The sequence below is a fragment of the Ambystoma mexicanum genome, chromosome 2q, assembly GCF_040938575.1.
Source record: "Ambystoma mexicanum isolate Mex_15411 chromosome 2q, UKY_AmexF1_1, whole genome shotgun sequence".
NCBI lineage: Eukaryota > Metazoa > Chordata > Amphibia > Caudata > Ambystomatidae > Ambystoma > Ambystoma mexicanum.
In genome coordinates this window covers 249,241,463-249,269,364 of record NC_090924.1, presented here as the reverse complement: position 1 = coordinate 249,269,364, position 27,902 = coordinate 249,241,463, and the positions used below count along the sequence as shown (strand labels likewise).

Below are 27,902 nucleotides of genomic sequence, written 5' to 3'. Positions count from 1 at the left end.
GCACTGATCCTTGTTTGTTCTTATTTGCTTTTTGTTTGTTTTTTAAACCCTGGGCAGTATTTATATTTTTTCTTTTCCTCCTTTCCTATTTTGATGCGAGGGGTTTGACCTCCATACAGCTGACTGAACCCATTATTTGCTCTTCTCTGATGTTGGCATTTCGTACTCCTCTAGAAGGTCTATCTACAATATACAGTGCCGGCCCTTGGGATGCCTGTGTTTGTACGCATGCTTGAATTTCTTCCTGATCAACATATATAATCGAACCAATCTGGCGCTTAAAAATGATGACAGAGGAGTATCATTATTTCTGAGGCTTGTGGAATCTGCTTAGATCACATGCTGTGCATAGGCCGACATCTAGTGGAAGCTGCAGAGTATTAGTTTGTTTTTCGAAACTCAAAAATGGGCGTCGACACAGGGCATGCCAGTAATACTATCCCTAGTGTGACGTCCACTGTACCCATGATCCCTCACGCGTGTAGGACCCTCAGATTGTTTTTTTCCACCATACTTGTCGGAAGCATCCCGCTGAGTTCCCTGGCTTTAGCCATAATTTTGCTAATATATATTTCCCTGTTTTCTTCATTACCCACGTCGAGACATCGGAATTCGAAGCTCGACGCCGGACCGGAGAAGAAAACTACCGTCGAGCTACACGACGGACTTTGGGCCTCGGAAGGCCTCTGGCCCTCGGCCCTGTACAAGTAGGGAGAGTGGGAGGTGGTACATACTCTTCACTCACATATATTCTCATATATATATTCCTACACACTAGCCCGCTGCCACAGGGTGCGTATGGAGGGTACCCCTTTCCAATGTTGCCCCAAGTGCAAGTACCCTTGGGTTGACGGACACGCCACCTGTAACCTCTGCTTGCTGAGGGACCACCACGAGGCGAATTGCAGAGCGTGTAGCCGGTTCAAGGCTAAGACTTTAAAGGACCGTTTGATCAAATGTTGGGTCCACCACGCCAGGCAACGAGAGGCCATGGAAGCGGAGGGCGGATTCAGTGATGGCAGCAACGCTGTACTATCGGACGGCGAGGGCAACGTGGCGTCGAAAGACAGCCAAGCGCAAGTTCCCGACCTCGGAAGGTTGTCCGGCAGGGCAGCTATGGGGAAAACACCCAGCGACACGAGCGTTACCCACACCACTTCCACTAAGCACTCAAGTCCAACCGAGACTCGATGCGCACGTCGAGTTCTCGGAAAGAGGCACACAGAGAACGGTCCACCGAATCGGTGTCCTCTGGGCGTTCTCAATCAAGATCGCCGCATGACACCAGGCAACCATCCACTGTTGCCAAGAGTGCCTCACTTACTAAAGTAATGGAGGTTCGATCGTCTGAAGACAAAGCCGACCTCCATCCCCAGGCCGCACTCCAGGAGTCGGCGTCAGCAGACCGCTCGACGCCTGCGCCCATGCCCCGACGTACTCAATCTACGGAAAGTGACACTACCCCCGAATCTCGACGGCAAACGTCGAAAGGATCATAAAAGGTGAACACCTCAGGGAAGCTCTCTTCCACTCACAGGGAGGGGGGAAAACAGCAGAAGAGGCCTTCTTCTACATCACAGATACCTGTACACAGTTCCAAGTCCTTTGTTAAACATGCTAAGACCCCTGCACAAGCCCATAGGTCCAGTCAGGATATTGCAGGGAAACTCCCCCCAAGAGAGGGTAATTCACAGCTCAAAACAATGGTCCAGTGAGGACATGCAGAGTTATGTCTAGAATGTCATCCCTAGCAGACTTCTATGCCAAGAATCCAGAGCATTTCCTCTTATACCCCGGACGGGGCTACTCCCTCAGGGTCTAGGTACCCGCAACCCCCTGGTAAGAAACCTCGAGTTGAGGCACCAACGCAAAGTCGGTCTTCTGACCCTTTCTACATACAGCCATACACTCAGTATAATGAGGATCCAGAATTGGCAACATTGGATGACCAAACTGGGGTGGACTACTATGGGGATGAGGAGGACCAAGAGGAGGACGAAGATAACCCAGAAGTCTACAGAGTAGACTCCCCAGTAGACAAGGAACCTCCGTTTACCGACTCTCCTGTCGACAACCAACCTCTCCTAAATGAGGTTTTATCCAGAGCGGCAGAACACTTCCGCATAGATACTCAGGGAGCTCAGGAGGAACAGGACTTCGCTGAGGAACTAATGGGAGAAAAGAGACCCATTTCCCAGGCCATCCCTATTCCCAAATCTATACAAAGGAGGATTGATCCTTCCCTCCTCAATCCCAACCTCACCAGGGCAGTAAACCCCAGGATTGAAAGGTTGTTCAGGCAGCCCAGTCAGACCCGCTGTATATAAGGGGGCAACTGAAACCAGACTCCCTGGTAGTCACCAATACCCAAAAGAGGGCGGGAACGCCCCTATCATCGTCTGAGGCTCCCCCCGACAAGGAGAGCAAAAAGATCTACGCTTTGGGAAGGAAGGTAGCCTCCACTTCCGCCTACCAGGCAAGGATTGCCAACTCCACCACTCTGCTGGCTAGTTACAGTTGCCACCAGTGGGAACAAGTGGCTGCACTCATCGACTCCACACCGGAACCTTTAAAGAGTCAGTTGGCGTCGGAGGGGAGGGCTGTGTCCGGTTACATCCTTAAGGCAACCTTTGATGCCCCGGGTAACCCCGGCAGGCTAATAGCAGAGAGCACAGTTATTAAGAGGCATGCTTGGTTAAGGCAGTCAGGATTTAAACCCCAGACACAAGCATCCCTAATAGACAAGCCGGTGGAGCCCGATCTACTGTTTGGCAAGGCGGTAGAGGACGCATTAAAAAATGCCAAAGATGAGTATGAGACTCTAAAATCCCTGGGACAGTTGACCAACAAACCCCCTAATCAAAGAGGGAATGGCAATTTTTGTCGCCCACGCGGCCAAAATTCCTAAAGAGGCTCCCAACTATTCTCAGGGGCAGGGCACACCATGGGGTAACAACCAGCAGTCTACCCAGAGTTACAACAGGGGTAACAAAAGGGGTCTTGGTAAGGGTAGAGGCAGCCCCAGCAGAGGCAGCACGCCTCCCGCAAAGCAGTGACGCCGAGATTAGGATCCCTTCCCACGCATCTCCAGTAGGGGGACGCATTACCAACTTCACCCAAGCTTGGGAAGGGATCACATCAGACAGATGGGTGCTGTCCACAGTGTCCGCAGGATACTGCATAGAACTTCTCGAGCGTCCCTGAAACCATCCTCCACGACAAAAGGTACATTCCTTAGACCACCAGAAGATCCTCTTCGAGGAGATCGTCAATCTTCTAGAAAAAGACGCGATCAAACTCGTCCCGGGCAAACAGGTAAACAAGGGTATTTATTCAACTTACTTCGTTGTGCCAAAAAAAATCTAACAATGCGCCCTGCAAACAAGTATGTCAAGCCCCAAACATTTCGCATGACTACTCTCCAAGAGGTAATCCCCCTTCTAAAAAAAAGGGTGATTACATGTCAACACTGGACATGAAAGATGCCTATTTTCATATTTCCATGTTCCCAGCGCACAGAAGATTCTTGCGCTTCAAGGTGGACAGTCAGCACTACCAGTTCAAGGTGCTGCCCTTCGGTATAGCCTCGGTTCCAAGGGTATTCACAAAGGTTCTGACGGTGGTGGCGGCACACCTGCGCAGGGAGGCAATCCCAGTGTACCCTTACCTGGACGACTGGCTCATCACGGGGGAGACCCCAGCAATTTGCAGTTCAAACATTCGAAGAACGATCAACCTCCTCTTCAAATTGGGTTTCTCCATAAACGAGAAAAAATCAAGCCTGGTGCCAAGCACCTTCAAACAGTTCATAGGAGCTGTCCTTAACACGCAAGAGGGGTTGGCCTTTCGATCAGAGGAAAGAATTCGGAACACCCTACTGCAGATGCCTCAATATCAGTCCGGTCGCCAGATAACGGTGCGCAAAGCGATGCGTTTGCTAGGCATGATGGCGTCATGTATTTATTTACCTGGTTCCCCACACGCGCCTGCGTCCCATGCAAGAATGTTTGGCGAAACAGTGGTCTCAGGCAAGTGGTCAGTGGGACGATCTAATGGTCGTTTCGCCAACACTGGTACAAAGTCTTCACTGCTGTACAAGAGAAAACCTGTCAAAGGAAAAAGCCTTTTACGATCCAGAGGTTCAGGCTGTAGTCACTACAGATGCATCCCTATCAGGGTGGGGAGCACACCTCCTTCACTACACAGCTCAGGGTCTCTGGTCTCACTCAGTGGCCAAGAATCATATCAATCTGCTAGAGCTTCTGGCAGTATTCAGAGCGCTTCGAGCCCCACCTGTTAAACCTGTCAGTGCAGATCCTAACAGACAGCACAACTGCGATGTTCTACCTACACGAGCAGGGAGGGACTCGTTCGCCAAATCTGTCCAAGCTTGCCCAGAAAATTTAGATATGGGCACTCAGACGGAACATTTACCTGTCATTGCAACATGTTCCAGGGGATCTCAATTCTCTAGCAGACGCCTTGAGCAGAGATCCTCTCCCACAAGAACACTAGTGGTCTCTACACAGAGAAGTCGTAGAAGACATCTTCTCACGGTGGGGTTTCCCCACTACAGACCTATTCGCCACAAGCTAAAACAAACAATGTCCAGGATTCGCATCCAGGTTCCCACAGCAACACTCCAAGGGGAACGCCCTATGGATGGACTGGTCAGGGATGTTTTCCTACGCTTTTCCACCAACCCCTCTTATGAGGAAGGTGGTCAACAAGATGCACAGGGAATCGGCGACGCTCATCCTAGTTGCTCCCATGTGGGCGAGGCAACCGTGGTTCCCACACCTACGCAGACTAGCCGTGTGCGAACCCATCAGACTCCCGTACTGGCACAACCTACTGTCCCAGCACCACGGACAAACAGTACACCCCCAACCCAATGAACCTGCCAGCATGGCTCCTGAGATCATAGAGTTTGGCCATCTCAATTTACCACAGAGATGTATGGATATCCTAAAGGAATCTAGGAAACCGAACACAAGGTACTGTTACTTTGATAAATGGAAAAGATTTGTTGTCTGGTGCCAGAATAAACAATTCAACCCAGTTGATTGTACCTCTTCCAATATTGTCACCTACATGCTCCACCTGCTGGACGCAGGCCTTGTATTCAACTCACTAAAGGTACATCTGGCAGCGATATCTGCCTACACCACTTCCCACAGTAAGGTTTTCGTGGTGGAAAGTACCAGTGGTGAAGGCCTTCATGGAAGGGGTAAAGAAACTCCACCCTCCAATTTCCAACCCACCACCGGGTTGGGACCTTAATGTGGTACTTGCTAAGCTCATGGGCCCACCATTTGAACCCATGCATAAAGCCAGTCTCAAACACCTGACCTATAAAACTGACTTCTTAGTAGCCATTACATCCATAAGAAGGGTCAGCGAAATTCAGGCTCTGTCAGTGCAGGATCCTTTCCTTTACTTTTCATAAGGATAAACTGGTTCTACGTACACACCCTAGGTTCTCACCTAAGTTTATTTCTAAATTCCACGTTAACCAGTCCATTGAGCTCCCGGCTTTCTTCCAAGAACCCAAGAGCTCTACTGAGGTGAAACTACACACTCTAGATGTGCGAATAGCAGTCCTCTACTATGTAGACAAGACCAGACCACTAAGAAAAACAGACCAACTGTTTGTCTCCATAGCTACAGGCAAAGAGGGAAATCGCGTCTCTAAAGGTGCCATCTCTAAGTGGATTGTAAATTGTATCTAACTGTGTTACTCCCTTTCTGAAAGAACTTTGCCTTTTACGCCAAGAGCCCACTCTACAAGAGGCATTGGGGCCACTCTGGCTTTCATTGCAAATGTACCCCTTGACACCATTTGCAAAGCAGCTAACTGGAGCTCTATTCACACTTTTACTCAGCAATACTGCATTGACACTCATTCCAAGACAGATACCCAAGTGGGACAAGCGGTTCTAAGACATCTGTTTGCTCAGGACCCTTCTCACATCCCACCTCCTCCTAATACTGCTTGCTAATCTATGCACAGCATGAGATCTAAGCAGATTCCACAAGCCTCAGAAGAGATACATTACTCACCGTAATCGTATTTCTGATGCTTGTATCTGCTTAGATTCACATGCGCCCGCTCTTCCGCCCACCCTGAGAGAAGGCGCATGGATGCTTGTAGTCTTATCTTCCTTCTATCTGCTTGGATAATCTGTACTCGCGCTACTCCTCATGCTACCTCTTGTCAGAAAAAATACAATCTGAGGGTCCTACACGCGTGAGGGATCATGGGTACAGTGGATGTCACACTAGGGATAGTATTACTGGCACGCCCTGTGTCTAGGCCCATTTTCGAGTTTCGAAAAACAAACTGTAATACTCCGCAGCTTCCACTAGATGTCGGCCTATGCACAGCATGTGAATCTACGCAGATACAAGCATCAGAAATATGATTACGGTGAGTAATGTATCTCATACTTTTGCATAACTTTCATTTAATCCATCTGACTATTGCGCTGCCTACAATCCGACTCTTGAAGGTGGTGATGACTGGACCCTTGTGTCTTCACTCACGATCTGATGCTCGTCCAATATTTTTCTTTCGTCTTTCAAGGCACCAAGGTGTACAGCTATTCTTTCTGTGCAATTAGTGGAAGCTGCAATTTGTTTTAGCTCCTGTAGGCACCATCCGCTCCTGGTTCTTCTCAATGCCTAGTGAGTTTATTTTTACATATATCTCCACCAGCATACTGCTCTGTCTTTGGCTTTCCTCATTTGCCAAGTCCATCTTCCTGTGGTGCTCTTTTTAAGTTGTTTTTATTTCCGAGACCGTCACCAAGTTTTTTTGTGCTTCTATCAGTATATTCGCCTTACTCTTTACCGCCTCTCTAAGCAGTTCAACATTTCTTACAAGGGAGTTTAGGACAAAGTTCAGGGAACCCCAGTGTTGAGGGGTTAACATCATCTGTAGGTTGAGTAGGGTTTTCTTCCCCAGAGTATCCCATTTGGTCTACTATCTCTTTACATGCCAAATTCCTCGCCAGATTCATTAATGGAAATTCTGAATACATCTGGGGATGCTGTTAAGGATTCGCTTAATTGCGGTTTTCCTCATTTTTTCTGAGACAGATCGTCATTTGCCTGCATATTATCTTCATCCTCAATTGAATCCCTAAAGTACCTCCCCCATGCTCTCACATTTGTTTCATTGTTAAAGCTATGTTTTCCCTCGCTCAGGCTTCTCACACTTGTGAAGCAGTCCACAATTTTCCTTTTTGTATTAATGGATTTAAGTGTAAAATCCAACCCCCAATCTCAAATGCCCAGTTGAGCCTGTAGGTGATGCATCTCCCATGTGAACCTATAACTGGTTTGACAGAATTCTATGTTAATTTTTTGCGGAAATATTCTCGTGAGAGACATTTATTTTTTCCAACTCATGCGGCATTGATCAAATAGTTCACATAGCATGGCTACTTCCGATGCCAGGAATGCTGCTCCCGAGGAAACCAACACTGGGCCATTACTCCATAGAATATACATTCTTCCAACTTGCATAGAACATGCAACAGTTGACTCACCAGTGGTTGTTACCATTCTTCTTTATTTTGTCGTTGTATTTTTCTCATCCATTTGTCTCCTCCCTGAGCGGGTCTCAGATGCTCAGACTGCTAAGACTACCCCACACTCTATTAAATGCGCCACTTTTCTAGCTTCGAAGTCTTCAAGCTGCAAGGCCGAAGGCAGAGAATTCCAGCCTAAATAGGTGATTGCAGACGTGGTGATCCTTTTTCATCATGTGATGCAGATCACAATTTTCCAGAGTATCAGTAAAAGCTAACCAGCAGCACCAACTGCCATGACTGCCTGACTGCCCTACACTCTGTGCCGCACTCTAGCAAACGTGATAGGGTTATCATAGATAAGGACTCTGTGGGAGTAACTTGTTCTGCTGGTTCATGGACCATAGGTTAGCCATGTTCTCTGAAGGAAACCTTGTGGGTCCTCTGGAATCTCGCCTAAAGTGACTCGTACAGATACTCACCCGAAGAGTGATGTTTTTCTAGATCCCTTTTGGTATCTGTGATTTTGCATGACATTTTTATGTTTCTCGTTAACCACAATTTTTCTGGTCATTTATTAATAACACATTTGTGCAGATAAGTCCCTGCAATTAGGTAACATTGTGTCTAATGTAACAAATGTCACTTGTTTCCTTTATTAATTTTCGAGTATACTGGAGCCTCCATTGGCCCAGTGCTACTGAATAAGTATGGTCTGGCCGTGTGTTTTAACCCTTTCCTTCTCATCTACTAGTTGAGCAGTGATGATCCATTGTTTTCTTACACTAGGTGTGGATTAGGAAAAGAACATTGTTCATTGAATGTTTTGGCTGTGATTCTATGATTATGTATATGTTCCTTACCCGTGTCTCCCTTTTCTCCACCTCCTTTAGCATCATAATGTATAGGGCAAGGGTATTCAAATAATTTTCTATGGAGGCAGAATGTTGGGCTTGGTCTTATTCCGGGGACAGCATTGTTAATGGGACGCTGCCAAAATCTCAAAGCCCCTCACACCCAAAAACTAAAATGTCTCTTTTGAACAAGGGGGCTGGGGGACAAGGTCATTGAGAGGGGTTTGGGGGTTGTACCCAAGATATTGTACCAAATGGTGCATTTTAAGACGTACTGGTAAGTAACATTAGTAATACATGAAAGGGTGCACATTTGAATTTGTAGGGAAGTTGCAAGCCTCTCACAAGGAATAATTGTGAAAAAGAAGCTGTGCAACGTATAGCACTGTGAGCCAGTAACACTGACCAAAAACATGATACGATTTGAATTTTTTTGAATCCCACAACTTCACAAGGCCACTTTAGGAACATTATTGTAATTACAGTACCAAGCATTTTAAGACCAACTGGGCTAGTGCCATTTATGCATGGTATTAACTGCCACTTGGTAGCATTCCTATAGTATTCGATTTGGTATGATGGTAAGACATACGCGTATGAGGCTATGAAGTACCTCTTTTATGGCAACTACATTTGAACCATCCACCTGGATAGCTTCGATAAAGTGTTTGCATCTCACATGGGGCCCGCCTGCCGTTTGCAAGTTAGAATCCTATGGTAGAGCCGACTTACCATTGGGTCTTTGTAGCTTAATCAATTGAGTACTGTAACATGAACTAACAACACTTATTCATTTATATTTATTTAATGCGATATCGTTTAAAAAAAATTCACACACCAAAATATATGTCTAAAGAATTTGTACCAAAACAATATATTCTCCAGCATTGGATCTTTCATGGATTCACATGCTTAGAATATTCCCCGTCGTCAGGCTGGGAATCCCCGGTACATTATATAGACCCTTTCCCGTAGGAAAACTTTTTCGACGCTTATGCGTCCTATCCACCTCGTTTTGTATCATGCGTGCCCGCACCGTCAGGACGTCATGATATAAATACAGGACCCGCCCCGCGCTCCCTCAGATTTCAACCGTCTTTCAAAGTAGTGGGATCCTCGTGATTACTGCTAGTGGAAACTAGGTTGTTTTTTCTGTTTCGCTTCGGCGACGTTCAAATTCTGGAGAATTATGTCTGGAAAAGCGTTATTTCGCCCTTGTGCGACATGTGGCCTCAAAAAAGTTTATGAAGGAGATGCCCACATGGATTGTATCTACTGTCTCCACCCGCACCACACGGCGGATACATGTGAGATATGCCAGGGTTTCTCCCAAAAAACCCTTAAGGACCGTAAAAGAAGGCTGGTCGACTGGCTTAATGACGGAGCGGGTGCCTACCCGGCTTCGGAAGTTGGCTCCACGGCCTCCAGGAGCAAGTCGGAACCTCCATCGAAAAAGGTACGGCCAGCAGAAAACCGCGCTGAGGACAAGCATAAGGGGAAGCATGCTGGGTCTTCCTCATCACATAAAAAGCCCTCCTCCTCCTCATCATCTAAGACGGAGAGGCAAGCGCTGTCAAAATCCTCCTCAGGGGACCGTCCCAGGTCTTCCGTGAGTCGAGACGCTTCAGCCGGGAAGTCGGCATCGAAATCGGCGACGAAGTCTAAGGGCTCGACGACGACTACTTGCTCGTCGACCTCAGTGTCATTGACGATGCCTATTACCGTCCAGGAAGCAGCGGTTGGTATTCCTTCGTCGACGGAGACTCAGTCTATGGCTTGGCTGCCAGAGGTCTATGACCCGATCCCCCCTGAGGTCTTACTGCAGCCAGACACGGCCTGCTCGGCGGAAGGAGAAGGTGGCACGGTTCTGCAGCCATCGGATTTAGGCTTACGGCCTTCCACGTCGGCGACGACGAGTGCGAGTGGGGGTATGGTACCTATATCATCGACGTTACTGACCCCCCAGACAGTTTTGTCTCTGGATGTGCTTAATACTCTTCAAAAGCTCCTGCAACGGCTGGATACGCAGATCCCTCAACCTGGGACTTCATCGTCACCTTTTTCTGTACCTTCCGTCGACGAGCAAACTTGTGCGGCTCACTCGACGACTAAAAACCCATCGGCTCCTCAGGCGGTAAAAGATCGTCCTCGAGCGCAGGAGGAGGGTGAGTTGTCGGAGTCCGATACTATACTGGGTGACTCAGGGTCAGACATCTCCCTGTCACCGTCGAGGGACCCAACATGGAATTCGGATGTAGAGGTAGAGTCTACGAGGAGCCAGTCACAGCCTTCTCCTCCAGATGATGTGGGAGCCTTCCTTGCAATGATGGGAAAAGCTTGTTCCGAGTTCGGCTTGATTCCTGAGGAGCAGAAGAAAGACTGTTTCCTTTTTGACCATATGGGTCAAAGGAGGAAATCGGTATTTGCCATCCCAATTCTGGACCACGTGTGGCAAGAAGGTCTCAAGACGATGCGCCATCCGTTCTCGGAGCCAGCTATAAAGGGGCGGATTGAGAAAAAGTTTAAAGCTCGAGTCCACTCCAAAATGTCTAACATCACAACCTCTGTCTGACTCGGTGGTGTCGGCGGCAGCGGCTAGGAAGGCCAGGGTACAGCAAAAATGTTCAACTCCACCAGAAAGCGAGGCTAGGAGGCAAGACGCCTTTGGAAAAAAGGTGCTCTCGGTCGGTGCGACGAAAGTAAGAGCAGCCAATTCCTTAGCGATCGTGTCACGATATGATAGAGAAATGTGGCACAAACTAGCCCCTATCCTAGAACACCTGCCAGATGAACACCGGAAAGCAGCCATGTTACTGTTGCGGGATGGCGAAGAGGCCTCGAACCACGCAATTAATATTGCAGTTGACCTAGCAGAGTCTGGCTTCAAACAAATCAACCATGGCGTAGTACTTCGTCGACAAGCGTGGCTCAAATGTACTACGTTCCGTCCTGAAGTCCAGTACAAAGTCCTTGACATGCCATGTGAAGGGGAACACCTGTTTGGCGAAAAGGTTGATGAAGCGTTGAAGGGGATGAAGGAAGACACGGATACTGCTAGGTCCCTCGGCGCCCTCCAAACGGGTAGAAACTTTCGCTCTTTTCGCCCCTTTAGGGGTGCTTCTGGAAACTCCCGCTTTGGAGCCTCGAGGGACCGTGGATTTAACAGGCCCTCGTACTCTTCACAAGGGTTCAGACGAGCGTCCCAGTCGGCACGTAGAAGCAGAGACTATCAAGCTTCCAGACGGCGAGGCTCGGGTCCCTCGTCGACGAAGAACAAGCAAACCAGCAACCAATGACGGCCTTCGGAACGTCCTGGCGGGACGAGTCTCTCATCACTTCGACCAATGGAAATGCATCACCACAGATCGATGGGTTCTAGAAACGATTCGCATGGGTCATGCGCTACAATTCAAAGACAAGCCTCCACGTCTTCCGCCTGTATTTTCGACCCAGCCCCACCTCCGAATCCTACGACAAGAGGCGGTGCTTATGTTGCGAAAAGGAGCGGTAGAGAGAGTTCCTGTGGCACAGGAAGGACTCGGAGTTTATTCCCGGTTCTTCGTTGTCAAGAAGCCAAATGGAAAATGGAGGCCCATTCTCGACCTGAGGGTACTCAACAAATGGCTAAAGAGCCTAAAGTTCAAAATGCTAAAGCTCCAGGAGGTTATCAGATCGGTGCAACCCATGGATTATCTGTCGTCACTAGACCTTCAAGACGCCTATTTTCACATCCCAATACGCCCACGACACAGGAGATATTTAAGGTTTGTCGTCGGGAGAAAGCATTTTCAGTTCAAGGTCCTCCCGTTCGGGGTCAAGTCCTCCCCCAGGACGTTCACCAAGTGCTTGGCCCCTATAGCGGCCCATTTAAGGAAGGATGGTCACCATGTCTATCCATATCTGGACGACTGGCTGGTCAGAGGTTCGTCCAGGGAACAAACACGAAACAGTCTAAGGGCCACAATGTCCCTCTTACAGGAACTGGGCTTCGCAATAAACTTCAACAAGTCCTCCGTAGAGCCTTCGAGGACCTTGGTCTTTCTAGGAGCGGAGTTTCATACACACACAAGCCTGGTGAGACCATCCAGCGAAAGAATTCAGAAACTTCAAAGCAAGGCGTCGGAATGGAGATGCGGTACCAAGGTGTCGGTGCGCAAATACATGTCCCTGCTAGGGACCATGTCGTCCTGCATTCCGTTGATAAGCAACTGCCGTCTGTTTATGAGGCCTTGCCAGGAATTTCTAGCGGACCGTTGGGCGCAGAGCAGAGGTCGCTGGTCCGACAGACTGGTCGTCGACGAACAACTAGTACAAGCACTCTGCTGGTGGAGAGTGTCTACTCATCTAACGAAAGGAATGCCTCTACTGGAACCGGAGTTCCAAAAGACGGTGGTGACGGATGCATCTCTGAGCGGATGGGGAGCTCATCTGGATACGTTACAGGTACAAGGCCAGTGGTCGTGGCAGGAGTCCTCCCTGCATATCAACCTGCTAGAACTGAGAGCAGTGAGATGGGCTCTGAAATCTTTTCTTCCTCAACTGAGGGACTCGGTGGTGCGTGTCATGACGGACAACACCACTACGATGTTCTACTTGAGGAAACAAGGAGGGACACGTTCCAGGTCCCTATCGACCGAGGCACAGAAAATCTGGCATTGGGCCCTACAACACAACATGCAAATCTTGGCGTGCCATCTGCCAGGCGTGAGAAATGTGGAAGCCGATGCCCTCAGCAGAGAAATGAACGAAGTTCACGAATGGGTGCTGAACGACCAACAACTACAGCAAGTATTCAAGAAATGGGGACATCCTTCCATAGATTTGTTCGCGACGAAGAACAACAGGAAATGCCATCAGTACGCAAGCAGATGGCCTCAGCAGGGCTCACTGGGGGATGCGTTCTCCTTCCCATGGTCGAACAAATTCCTGTACACATTCCCTCCATTTCCCCTTGTCCGGAGGACGTTGCAATGGATCCTCAGGTACCCATGTCGAGTAATTCTGGTGCCCCCGTACTGGGCCAGACAGGTGTGGTTTTCAGACCTGCTACACTTAGCGGTGGCGGAACCGATGAGATTCCAGAAGACCCCCGACCTTCTGTCTCGACAGGAGGGTGTCGTTTGGCATCACGACCCGGACAGCCTCAAGTTGACGGCCTGGCTACTGACTTCGCCGAATTCGGTCGGCTAACGATTCCGGAAGACTGTCGGCGTATCCTGCAAGCGGCAAGAACGCCTTCCACAAACGCCTCATACACGTACAAATGGAGAAGTTTCTGTCAGTGGTGTGAGGATCAACCAGGTTTGGCCCCGCAATCGATTAAGCCGGAACAGCTCCTTCCATACTTGCTGTTCTTAGCTCAAAAGGGCCTATCGGTATCGTCAATAAAAGTACACCTGGCCGCCATTTCCAGGTTTACTCGTCGACGGCATTCGGCACCATTGTTCAGCGACCGCCTGATTAAGCACTTCCTTAAAGGCCTCTTTCGGAGTTTCCCTCCAGAGAAGAAATTTCCGCCGGAGTGGAGCCTCAATCTGGTCTTAACGTCTCTTATGAAGCCTCCTTTTGAGCCAATGTCATCATCGTCTCTAAAGTTTTTGTCGTGGAAATTGGCCTTCCTGGTGGCCATCACTTCAGCCCGACGTATTTCAGAAGTTCAGGCTCTAATGGTAGACCCACCATACTTACGATTTTTCAAGAACAAGGTAACCCTTGCCACTAACCCACAGTTCATACCGAAAGCTCCTTCGGTGTTCCATAAACACTCCTCTATTGTGTTGCCTACGTTTTTTCCGGAGCCATGCTCGGTAGCGGAGCGCACGTTACACACATTGGATGTAAAAAGGGCTCTCAAGTTTTATCTTCATCGTACGCAACCATTCAGAGGAACGAGACAACTGTTCGTGGCCTATGGTTTGGGTGCTAGAGGAAAAGCCATTTCAAAGCAAGGACTGTCAAGATGGGTGTCATCTACCATTTCGTACTGCCATTCCAGGGCAGGGAAGCCTCTTCTACGACGGCCAAGAGCTCATTCAACTAGAGCAGCGGCATCGTCGACGGCACTGTGGGCCGGAGTCCCTCTGGGGGACATCTGCATGGCGGCTACCTGGGCGGCTACACACACCTTTACCCGCCATTACTGCCTGTCGCAGCAACATGCTGAAGATACCAGGATGGGACAGGCGGTGCTCCGACACCTATTCCAATAAGGTAAGCCCCGACTGAGGGGTTGCATCCTGTGGAATTTATGACTGTATGGGGTTCGTTTTCCTATGTTAACGATTACTAATGTATACATGATCATAGGGAACGGGCTTTGCGAAGAAAGTATATGGGTTTGCATGCACGCCTCCTCTCTTGGGGGTGTACTGCTATGTAATCTATTCTAAGCATGTGAATCCATGAAAGATCCAATGCTGGAGAAGGGAATAGTTTCTTACCTGTAACTCCATTTATCCAGCATTGGTATCTTTCATGGATTCACATGCGCCCACCTGCCTCCCCTGAACATGCAAACCGGTTCCCCCACTACTTTGGGGGCCGAAATCTGAGGGGGGGCGGGTCCTGTATTTATATCATGACGTCCTGACGGTGCGGGCACGCATGATACAAAACGAGGTGGATAGGACGCATAAGCGTCGAAAAAGTTTTCCTACGGGAAAGGGTCTATATAATGTACCGGGGATTCCCAGCCTGACGACGGGGAATATTCTAAGCATGTGAATCCATGAAAGATACCAATGCTGGAGAAATGGAGTTACAGGTAAGAAACTATTCCCTACTCACATAAATTCAGAAATGTATACTGTATAATACAGAATAACATTTTAAAAACATATGAGAAGAAAAACACACGAGAATAAAAACTATCCATTGGCAATGTAAAGTTAAAAGAACATCTCATATTTCATTTTCCATTTCCATATTTTTTTACCATAAAATGATCACGTCATATTTTAGGGGGTCAATCCCCTCCATTTATCACATTCCTACTAAAAGCTGTATTACCAACACTCTCATAATATTAATCTGATTGTCAGTAGCATGCATATACATATTTCGCTAGAGAAGACCCTATGAGGGCCTAAAATAAACTTATAATAGGAGAAAAGGTAATAGCAATAAGTGTACTAACTCCTCAAGCCCTAAGGCCAATCCCTGCCACACTTAAACTGTATAATTTATAGATAGTTGTTATCATAACATCATTGAATATAGCATACAACAAGGTAATAACAGTGAATATCAGCATAATGAAGTACTGACATAAGATCTTATCTGGCCCACAGCTTTACATGGCATACACGCAGAGATGCGGTAGGAATTGTAATCCTGGACCATATGATTGAACAGACCAGCGTTGCTGCATGAGTCATATGCGCATCGGGACCAGGCAAACGTGGGCAAACTTTTTTTGAAAAAAGCAGTGGCTATACGCGGGCGGGTAAATGCAATATGCAACACGCAGCATGGCTTGGAAAGCTACGCTCGGTTGCAGAGACAAGGCAAAGCAACAGCAGGCCGATCTGTCCGAGGCGGTATCTTACATACAACATTTGATTTCTTGAATAGGCTCTTCCAATAAGTTTAGATACTGATGCGAGTCTTTCCATTACAGGCGATGCCTTTCTGAGAAACGGAAAACACGCATGTACTAAATATTACAGCGCCACTCTCACCACGAACCCAGGAGCTTCTCCATGGGTTGCTAGAGGTAAGGAACTATAGGTTCTAATTAAATAAGTCACTGAATAGCTATGTGCAAAACAAATTAGTGATTATGTATTATTCCTCCATGAAATGTAGGAATGATGAACACACCGCAAATAATTACATGCAGCGGATATCTTACCACTAATATTCTAAGGTAAGAACCCCTTGCCCCTTTTTATCAGACAAGTTGGTTAACTCTCAAACAAATTGGGTTAAATACAATAACAATTGCGAGAAGTAGTGACTCGGTGTACTCTTCTAGTGGCACAGCGCTCCCTCCTCACACGAGCACCCACTTTTATGGCGTATAGTCTGCCAACATATTGAGACTCACCGTGCAAAACCGTTGCAGCACAGTAAGTACTTTATTTCACTAGCTACATACTGAGCTACTTTAGAAGAAATACTCTGGACATGGAACACTTACACCACGTTTTTAATTATTTTAGATGCATACTGCAGGAAGTGAGGAATCACTGTCAACACTATCGTCCTGATGAAGGCCATCGTAATTGAAGTAGATGAAATCGAATAGGCCAAAACACTTGGGTGTCGACTAGGTTTGTTATCAAATATGTCTAAAATGACAATAAGAATTTGTTGATTCTTTGTATGTTGTCACTGTGAACCCTTGACAACACACGGTAAATCTGCTATAAATCACCAGATGTTTTTTCAAAAATTTGAATTGTTGTGATGATAAACTGTATTGTGATTGTGTTAGGCTCATTTTTCACCTGATAGTATGTTATGTTATACACGTGTGAAAATTGCACAATAACTATGTGCAGAAATAGCTTGGAGTAGTTGTTTTCTCCTCTACACAGTTGTGTTTTGTCTAGAATCGCCCTGACCGACTTTCTTATGATTTTGTGAATACCTGGAATGGTCAGGGAACAGCCAGGTGTCCCTCTGTTTATTACCACAGCTTTACACTACAGATTGTATTCCGCCATCAACATAAACATTTCGACTACCTTCATATCCTATATAGGGACATAAGAAGACTTAAATTGTTTGAATGAATGCATTGTTTCCAGATTAGCGGTACCTTAATTGTATCGAGCTGATGGACTATGTAGGCTTTTCCCCAGGCAGGGACATTCAGTTTCAGGCTGATCTTTGTCATGACAAATACGGCAGAAGCAAATACTGCCAGTACAGGTAAGTAATTAATCCATTGCAGGAGGATAAATCTTCTGAGACTGGAAGATGGACATAAATTCAAGTAAGACTGGGCTTTCTTAAACTTATATAATACGTTGGGTACAAATGTATTTCAGCCGGCCCAGATAAATGACGTTTTCATTCCCGTCCCAGAGATCATAACAACACTTATTGTAGCCTTTCATCTTTTTGGAATTGCTATATTGAATTGCAAAAAATTGGGTAATACCTGTTTTACAGCACTTGCAAGCAGGAGTAATCATGAACAGAAATGATACTGTGTGTTTGAGGCATTAACTGGAATGTTATGGTTTTTCATAAGGCATCTCTGACTGCAAATAAAACCTGATTGCAACAACTGGACATGGGAGGGCTGCATCATATATTTGGTGACTGTACTCTGCTTATTACTTTTACTGGTATTACTTTAGCATTTGAGAATGTGCGTGACACATAACCACAATCATACATGTGAAGCTGCACATTACATTTGGTGACTAAATTATGCATGGCTCATTAACTGATATTTCTGGAGCATTTGAGGCTTTGCTTGCATATTGTGGCAGCACCTGCACATGTAATGCTGCGCCTTTAAAACAAAACTTGCTACGTTTCGGCACAAAATAATGAATTCAAAAGCCAAACTATGTGGCTTTGTCATTGCTTATTTTTTCACTATATAGTTTCCTTTCTCATTGAATATATATTTGTTTACTGTCTGTTAGCTGCTCCCACTTAACCAGGACTGTGGTAGACCAACCTCGTGTCTTTATCCTGAAGTTGAAATTGGTGATAAAATATTTAAAACTTCAAAGCTTCAGCAGAGGAACTCTAAACTCACTGAGCAAGCCCCTCATCTGCTTCTTTACTGCATTGCCTGACTTTTCAAGGCCTGATGGGAGCTGGGTGATGTGCCTCTTATGCTGGCTTTACAACAGGGAAGGGTCTTGTCTAAGGCCCTTTACTGTTTTTTATAATATACTGCCTACCTATTGTATACTGCCTTGTCCTCATTTGAACTTCATATTGTTTTTGTGTAATGATATAGTAAGGTTTATATCTTTCATTGGCACCAGGGGATGCCGTAAACCAATGAAAAGGCTCAGAACGCGGGCTGTATTAACCAAGGAAAGCCTTATTTTCATTGGTTGCGGGTGCTTCCCTTCCCCGCTTCACCACTTAGCCACCCGTGTAGTTTCCTTACCGGTGCTATTGGTGTAAAAGAAATGTACTTTAGTAGCGGGGCCCGGCACTTCACACTGCTGCTGTCAGCGAAGTCTGTTTTCATGTTGGTAACGTCAGTCATCAACATGGAAAACGGACTTCACTGACGGCAGCATTGCGCTGCGCCACACTGCAAAGGTACGTTAATTTTCTCTTTCTGTTGGTAATGGCACTGCTGCCCGCGTTAAGGTACCATTAAGGCACCATTGCCTCGCTCGGTCCCTTAAATTGGGTGGCTTGCCGTTACCGGCGGGGTCGGTATATCTGTGTAGTGTTCTCTTTTGTGTAATCTATTGGGCCTAACTATACCCAGCTGCCAGCCCAACCATTCCTAAGAGTGTTTTTGGTCTAACTGGTTAAATGCACGGTTTAGCCCTTAGGATAGATATCTTCACACCTCACCAAAGGGCAGTGGAAACATATCCCTAACATCCGGAAAGTCTCTGCACCAAGAGCATGTTGCAAAACAAGCAGCAGCCCAAACTCTCCAGACCGATTGAGTGAGGATCTGTTGCTTGAACCTTCCCATATGTAGCTAGCTCAGTAAGAAAATCCTTTCTGATGCTTGTTAATCTGCTTAGAATCACATGCTGTGCATATGGTCCGACATCCAGTGGTAATCGCGGAGTATTGCATCTTGTCTTTTTCGGGGACCGAAAGGGGACGTCGGCATAGGCGTGTCTGTAACACTATCCCTATCGTGACGTGTGTATTACCCAAAATCCCTCACGTGCCGAGGTCCCTCAGATTGTTTTTTTCCGCCCAGATAACTGGTCGCCCTACAGCGCAGCTCTTACTAGAGACATTGTTTATCTTTACCGAAGTTTCGGTTTATCCCCCGTTAAGTCACTTCGCCTAATAAGAACATCTTCGACGAAGACTACGGAGGAATAGTCTACAGCTGTGCTCTCGGCGCCTAAGATCCGGCGGCCGGATTTCCACGTGGTCTGGCCTTCCGGCCGACCTATACAGTAGGGAGAGTGGGTTCGGGGTGGCCATATTGTTGTTATGTCGTTCCTCCTTTCCACTTCTTTCCCTTTCAGTCTGGTCATCCTTCCCTTTGGTTATGGAAAGGACTCCTTTTAGATTCTGCCCTAAGTGTAGGGTCAGATATCCTTGGAAGGACGAGCACAGGACTTGTAACGCCTGTCTCCCCCTAGAGCACAACGAGAAGCGGTGTTCGGCGTGCAAGCTCCTTAAGCCTAAGACACTTAAGGATCACTGTGTAAAGCGGTGGCCCGCTACGGCAGGTCACGCGTGGATCCTCCCTCCCCTACCGCGATACCAGCCGAAGATGACGGGGGAACTTCGGATGACCAAACGTCTAATGCAGATGTTCTAGACCTTGAGGTGGACACTTCTAGGTCTGCCACGCCCGTCCACGACCCTTTCAGACTCGATTCTGGTCTTGTTACAGGGACTACACCCGGCGACAGGGGCGTACATAAACATTGCACTAAACACACAACCCCAAGCCATCTTCAACGCCTTTGTCGAAGAAGGCGAAGGCGCCAACGGGTCCGTGGAAAGATTCGACCGTTCCCTTGGATCGCTTTGATCCAAAGCCTCCCCCGCATCCGCAGCAGCACATGACGACTGGGCAAACTAAAATTAATAAGGGCGCTAATCCCCAATCTACAAGTGCCGAAGTTTTGGATTCTGAAACTTCGACCATTTACAAGGCCCCTTTAGGCCCAAAAGTTACGACTAGTTCTCTACCCAGCAATCCGACAGCTGGGCCTTCTGGTGCAGCGGATGGCGTTTCGGCTACCGCTACATTGTCAGAGGCTTTGTCCCACGACGATTCGGTTACTTTCAGGAAGAGCATCGGTAGGATCACAGCGGCGGTGGGCCTTATCCCGGTCCCGCAGAAAGTTATGGGCCAGGCCGTGGAAACATTTTCGACGGACCTGGGCCGCGATTCCGATGACTCTTACGTGGATAGTCAAGAACCTCTCTCGGACACCCTGAGAAGCTCCTCTCGACGCCAAAGGGCGGAGAACGTTTTTTCTCCCCACCTAGGCCATTTTAGGTCCTCGAAATGGACTACTGAAAAATTCGAGGGATGCATGGACCGGCTGGAGCAGATTATCTGTTCTGCTGACCAGCCTCTGCTGAAAAAGACTCAGGTAGACCCTAACCTTCAAATACAAGATGTGCAGCCTCAGGCTTTCCAACAGGAAGACGTGGCCCACAGGGACATTTATACTGAAGAAGAGGAATCCTCTTTTCTGGATAATTATGGAGAAGATCAACAAGAGACTAAGGAGAACTGGGAGGAATCCCAGCAAGGAGGACAGGATCCTTGGTCACATCAAGATCAGGACTCTGATATTTTGTGCGTCGATTCTCCTCCTTCCACTCCGGTTCACCAGGCCCCCCCCCCCCCCCGTGGATGACCAGGTAGCTTTCAACATCATGTTGAAAAAATTAACAGAATTCTTCAAAATTACCACTCAAAAGGCTTTGCCTGAGCAAGATTTTGTGGAAGACATTATTAAGGAAAAACCTCCCGCAGGTCAGTCCATTGCCCTACTTAACTCTGTTAAGAGGCGGATAGCTCCATCCTTAGTCACACCTGCCCAGACAAGGGCTGTGAACCCGAGAGTCAAAAAATTATTTCGGCCTTCTCCTTCTGACCCCCTATATATCAAGGGGCAAGCCATCCTGGACTCGCTGGTGGTAACCACTACTCGTAAGAGGGCAGGGGTCCCCCTTGCCACTGGAGAATCACCTCCAGACAAGAAGTCTAAAAGATTGTATGCCCTAGGCAAACGTATCACGTCGGCAGCGGCATATACCAATCGGGTTGCTAATAATACTATACTATTAGCAAGCTATGCTGATGCCCAGTGGAACCTGCTCCAGGACGGCTTTCAGGAGGTCCCGGAGCCGGCCAGGACCAAGCTTCTCACCATTGTTGTGGAAGGAAAACTGGTTAATCAGAATGTGGTCAAAAACATCGTGGATACTGCAGAAACTTCTGGCAGATCCCTTGCACAAGGGACTCTTCTGAAGAGACACGCATGGCTGCGTACATCAGGGTTTAGACCTGAAACTCAGGCCTCACTCATCAATTTGCCCATCGAAGAGTCGAACCTCTTTGGGAAGGCAGTGGATGAAGCATTGGAGACAGCCAAGAAGCAGCATGAGACCTTAAAGTGTCTGCAACAAATTACAGAAAAATCCTTGTCCCAGAGGGGGTAGTAACTCTCGGCGGTCCTTTCGAGGACAAGCTTGTGCCGGTCAAAACAACTACGCCACGGGCAACTTCAACAATAACCAAACTTCTGGAAGCCCCGCTTACTATCCCTCAAGGGGTCAGAAACGCAGCAAGGGTAGAGGCAGAGGCCCCAATCCCAGAGGAGCCAAGGCCTCGGGTCAGAAATGACAACCAAGTCCAGGTCCCCTCCCATGCCTCCCCGGTCGGGGGGCGATTAACATCTTTCCTCAAGGCATGGGAGGGGATAACTTCCAACCAGTGGGTCTTAAAGACGGTCGCCCACGGTTATTGCGTGAAATTCTCCCGACCTCCACAGTTCAGACCGCCGCACTCACGGCGCCTTTCACCGGACCATCTGAACATCCTGATTCAAGAGGTGGAAGCACTGCTGGGAAAGGACGCCATAGAAGCTGTCCCTATTCTTCAGGTAAACGAGGGTATTTATTCAGTGTACTTCCATGTACCCAAAAAGGATCTCAGCATGCGTCCTGTTCTAGATCTGCTCCCAGCGAACAATTTCATAAAACCCTAGAAGTTTTGCTTGGTAACACTACAAGAAGTGATCCCATTGCTGAAACGGGGGGACTTGATGGCAACATTGGATATGAAAGATGCATACTTTCATATTTCAATGTTGCCAGCGCACAGAAAATACCTAAGGTTCATGATCCAGGACAAACACTACCAGTTCAAAGTACTCCCCTTTGGCATCGCCTCGGCGCCAAGGGTGTTTACCAAAGTCCTGGCAGTGGCAGCAGCACACCTGCGCATACTATCAGTCCCAGTTTACCCTTACCTCGACGACTGGTTCATTACGGGGGACTCGTTCGACGCTTGTTTTTCGAACACCCAAAAAACAGTAGATCTCCTCTTCAGCCTGGGCTTTTCAATCAACGAAAAGAAGTCCAGCCTAGTCCCCAGCCAAGTAAAACCATTTCTGGAGGCACTAATTTGGATGGAAGACGGTCTTGTCTTCCCCTCCAGCGAGAGGGTTCAGAACATGCTCTCTCAGATTCCTCAATATGTAGCCAGTCGAGAGGTGACGGTACGCAAAGCCATGCGGTTGCTAGGGATGATGGCATCATGTATATACTTGGTTCCCCACGCGCGGCTGCGCATGCGTCCCATGCAAGAGTGGCTCAACAGCCAGTGGTGTCAGGCCAGCGGACAACGGGAAGATCTGGTAGTTGTCTTGCCAGCCCTTGTTCTCTCTCTGCAGTGGTGGTCGAGGGAACACCTCCTGAAGGGGAAAACCTTCACCACCCCTGCAGTGGAAGCCACTCTCACGACAGACACATCTCTCACGGGGTGGGGGGGGGCTCACCTGCTTCAGCAGACAGCACACGGAGTGTGGTCCCCTCAAGTAGCGTCCAATCATATAAACTTACTGGAGCTATTAGCAGTGTTCAAAGCATTGAAAGCCTTTCAGGTACAACTGCAAGGGAAGACGGTGCTGATCTTAACCAACAGCACTACAGCAATGTATTACCTGAACAAACAGGGGGGCACTCATTCTCCAGGGCTATCCAAGCTGTCCCAAAACATTTGGATATGGGCTCTCAAACACAAGATGTTTTTGTTTTGCCAACATGTTCCAGGGGAACTCAATCTTCTAGCAGATGTACTCAGCAGAGATTTTCCTCTGCCAGAAGAATATGAATGGCGACTGCACGAAGACATTTTATCCAGCGTCTTCGCAGAATGGGGGTTCACAGAGATCGACCTGTTCGCTACTCAGGAGAACACCCAATGCCAAGACTACGCCTCCAGGTACCCCCAGAACCAGTACAAGGGGAACGGTCTCTCGATAACTTGGTTGGGGTAATTTGTGTGCGCTTCCCTCCCCCCCCCCCGCCCCCCCGACTCCCGTTCTCAACAAGTTAGTGCACAAGATGCACCAGGAACCAGTTACCATGATACTAGTGGCCCCCATGTGGGACCGCTAACCCTGGTTCGCTCACCTGATGGAAATGTCCCTCTCCCCACCAGTCAAGCTGCCCTGCCCATACAACATGGTGTCTCAGGACAGGGGGGGGACCCTACACCCGTGCCCCAAAACCCTGAACTTAGCAGCCTGGCTCCTGAGATCATAGAGTTTGGACACCTGCAACTCCCTCAGAGGTGCATGGACATACTCACGGAAGCGAGGAAACCTAATACACGTTATTGCTATGCTAGCAAGTGGAAACGTTTCGTCATCTGGTGCAATTCCAAGGGTGTCAATCCTATCGATTGCTCACCCTCACACATTGTGTTGCATCTAACCCACCTGTTGGACTCTGGGTTAGTCTTTAATTCCCTAAAGGTTCATCTGGCTGCTTTGTCAGCCTACACCACATCACAGCAAAAGGTATTGTGGTGGAAGATTCCGGTGATTATAGCCTTTATGGAAGGAGTTAAAAGGATTTATCCTCCCATCTCTCACCCAGCCCCTGGATGGGATCTGAATGTGGTTTTAACCAGGCTCATGGGAGCTCCCTTCGAGCCTATGCATAAAGTCTGAAAGACCTGACTTATAAAACAGCCTTCCTAGTGGCTATCACTTCTATCAGAAGGGTTAGCGAAGCGAACTACAGGCATTTTGTTTTAGACCCCTTTGTTACAGTCCACAAAGACAAGGTAGTTCTGTGCACACATCCCAGGTTTGCGCATAAATTTATTTGGAAGTTCCATGTGAACCAGTCAATCGAACTACCCACTTTCTTCCAGAACCCTACTAACATGGCCGAAAGAAGCCTTCACACACTAGACGTGCGCAGGGCAGTCATGTTTTACCCGGAAAAAACAAAACCACTAAGAAAGACTAAACAATTCTGCGTTTCAGTGGCAGCTGGTAGAAAAGGGGATCCTGTCTCTAAATCAGCTTTCTGAAGGTGGATTGTCAAATGCATCACACTATGTTACACTCTTGCAAAGAGAGAACTGCCCTTCAAGCCTAGAGCACATTCTACTTGAGGCACTGGGGCATCCATAGCATTCATTGCAAATGTTCCTCTTGAGTCCTTTTGCAAAGCAGCAACCTGGAGTTCTGTACACACCTTTACAAAACACTATTGCCTAGACACTCATTCTAGGTCTGATTCTCAGATGGGACAAGTAGTACTAAGACATCTTTTCTCTACTCTTCCTTCTCACAACCCACCTCCAACTCCGGGTACTGCTCGCTAGTCTATGCACAGCATGTGATTCTAAGCACATTAACAAGCATCAGAAGACATGCATTACTTACCGTAATAGCATTTCTGATGATTGTATCTGCTTAGATTCACATACGCCCTCCCTACCGCCCCCTTGGGGTGGAAGGAACATAGACTTCTTACTACTTTCTCTCTTTATGTACTCACTCACTATAGACTTGGGCTCCCTCATGGCAGAAAAAATACAATCGGAGGGACCTCGGCGCGTGAGGGATTTTGGGTACTACACACGTCACGATAGGGATAGCGTTACAGACACGCCTATGCCGCTGTCCCCTTTCGGTCCCCGAAAAACCAGATGCAATACTCCGCGGTTACCACTGGATGTCGGACCATATGCACAGCATGTGAATCTAAGCAGATACAATCATCAGAAATGCTATTACGGTAAGTAATGCATGTCATTTGTATCCAGTATAGGTGGAGGGATGTACAAACCCTAGAAACCAGAGGGAAAAAATAATGTAAAAGTGGGAAAAACCGAAGCAAGCATCTTTCTGCATTCAGAGAAAAAAACTGCCACTTGAGGATGGCCCTCGGAGGGCTGTGGCCGCATGAGCACAGTTGAGCATTCAAATAATTGGGGGCATTTTTTCTGGGTCAAAAAGGCTCTGTCCCCATCTCAGCAAGATGGAGGAAATAGGCAACGGGATGTTGGACTTCTTTACTCTTCTGTCCTATCGGAATGCAAGTGCAACAAGTTAGTAATTCCTTTTGGCCAATTCGAAAACGTTCAGTAATGTAAAATTCTTTATTTGGAGTTCAAGAATTAGTACTGGGAATAAACCAACAGGAAGTCAAAATTACAAACTAATTTTAAGCTTCAGAAAACACTTCTTGTGCTTTTATTTCACTGCTTAACATTGTTGGTGGTGTGGTAATGCGGTAGTTAAACGTGTCATTGATAATGGAATAATCTTGATGGTTGTCATTTAATATAAGCTTTTAAGGAACTTAATCTCATCTTTTATTGTAGGAAGAAAATGAGAGCGCCTTTCAAATAGTGGAACTTCGCATTCTCTCTAATTGGGGACACACCGAGTACACCTGCCTGTATCGCTTCAGGGTGCATGGGAGCAATGACATCTGATGAATTGTATATACTTGCCGTTTTGTACTTTTTAATATTTGTATATTGTGAAAACCTGAAACACTGGACATTTTCAGGATTATGTAGAAGTGGCATACCTTACAGGATCAATTGTACCTTTCAGTTAACTATAAATGTGTTTGGGTGAAAATGCAATGTATGCTCTGCTTGCATTCAGTGAGCTTCATTACCAATCTGCTTCATAGGCTGCCTTCTCATGGAGGGTTATATTGCATGAATGCCACAATTCGTTCAGAAAGGTCCGTGAACACGCAGGCTTCTGATTTGTGATCCAAATCCTCAGAAAAGCCGTTTGTCGCCTGTGCACAATGTGTTTACCATACCCGTTCCCAAAATGCAGATTCTATTATCAGTTGGCAGCTTATCATTTTTCATTTCTTTGTTTACTTTTGTATTTAAATGACTGTATTTAAGGAAAATCCTGCCAGCATTTTTCACCTAGCTTTACCTGCTTTCATGCCCTTTTTGTTTTTGACCTGGCGATGCCTATTCGTATTTTTAGTTCCGATTTAAAGCTGGTCGCAACTATGTTAATTAAGTCATGACTCACTAGGAGGTCCTTTGAGGTATGCACTGATACTGAACTCCATTTTAACTAGATTATTTTTGTAGAAATCCCATCTCCACATTTTTCTAAAGTAGACGTTGCTCTCCTTTTTGGTCTTATCAGAGCTTTAAAAAGAAGTCCGTTTCATAGGATAAAAACGATTTGGAGAAAGTTCAGGAAGATACCAAACTAGCAGAAACATGAGCTTAAATATTTATTTAAATTCAAATACAGGTTTGGGGGCCTTCTATATTAACCCGTCCCGTTTGTTTTCCTTTCACTAGTGTCTGTATATTAACTGTTGCAGGAACACCTCTAGCACTTATTTATAGTTTTAGGAAAAATGGAGGCTTTATAATAAAGTTAAAGGATAGCTCCAAGACTAAGTTCGTAAAATGTTGACATAAAGGTCTTTGAAAAAATAGCCAGCCCATAGGCATCGGCTGTAATATAGGTGGGGGGGAGTTTTTTCCAGTCAACCACTTAGAAGCTAGGCGGCATCACCATATCAACCTCCTCTCCATCGCCCTGCCACCCGTTAGCTAGGCGGCATCACCATATCAACCTCCTCTCCATCGCCCTGCCACCTGTTGGATTTCTTGTGACAGGTGAGCTAATGCAGGAGATTAATATGGATTTTCATTGTAGTTATGTATGTGGCAGCACAGAGGAATTTCAAACACCTTAATCAGTCAAGGTCGGTGCCGAGGTCTGCAGCCATTTGAGTTTCCCGTTATAAACAAATATGAAATGTTAATGTTTCCAATTCATGAACCATGTTTTGAGTGGGTTAAATGGAAGGAAAAAAGCACTCGGAGAAATAGTTTTCTCTCGCAATATAAATTGTGTAAGGGGAAAGTAAATATATGATCAATTGACCAGAAATCTACATTTTATGGGGTTTCTGCCATAGTTTATGCGAGATTCAGTCGAGCAGAATGTATATTGCTACGTTAGTAGCAAAGTGGGGATCTGTTATTTCTGCGGCTCAAATTCTGCACAGCCGAAAATGTAATTTATATGCTTCTTGGAACCCATTTTGCCGCATATTTATGTAGTGGGAGACGCCCGCCCTCCCCCACCCCCACAGCTTCCCATATCCACACATGTATCACCCTATCCCACTGCCCCACATATATATGTGGCGAAATGCGAGATTTTCGGCTGGCCAGTGTTTGACTGCGCAGTAATAGGGGTATCTCGCAGTGTGGCACTTGACGTTTTCTAGAACATAAATCTCTCATGGAGTAACGGGACTGGTTTATTCTTTTCCTTGCTGTTTCAGCACCAGTTTTTGGCCTTATTTCAGGTAACCATGGATTATTTGTAGA

The 27,902-nt window shown here is 47.1% G+C and overlaps 1 protein-coding gene across 10 annotated transcripts in view; it reads left to right on the top strand.

Moving 5' to 3' along the window:
• SUN1 (Sad1 and UNC84 domain containing 1) overlaps positions 1-26,157 on the top strand; it is a 1,235,850-nt gene extending 1,209,693 nt beyond the window's left edge. For 9 of the 10 annotated variants that reach the window (XM_069647226.1, XM_069647231.1, XM_069647229.1 and 6 more), the window contains one exon: positions 25,890-26,140. In XM_069647226.1, the coding sequence (XP_069503327.1) occupies positions 25,890-26,003 (114 nt within the window). In that variant the 3' untranslated portion in view covers positions 26,004-26,140. Of the gene's footprint in view, positions 1-25,889 lie in introns of all 10 variants that reach the window. The other variant, XM_069647232.1, reaches the window with a different exon arrangement.
• Positions 26,158-27,902: the final 1,745 nt, after the last annotated feature.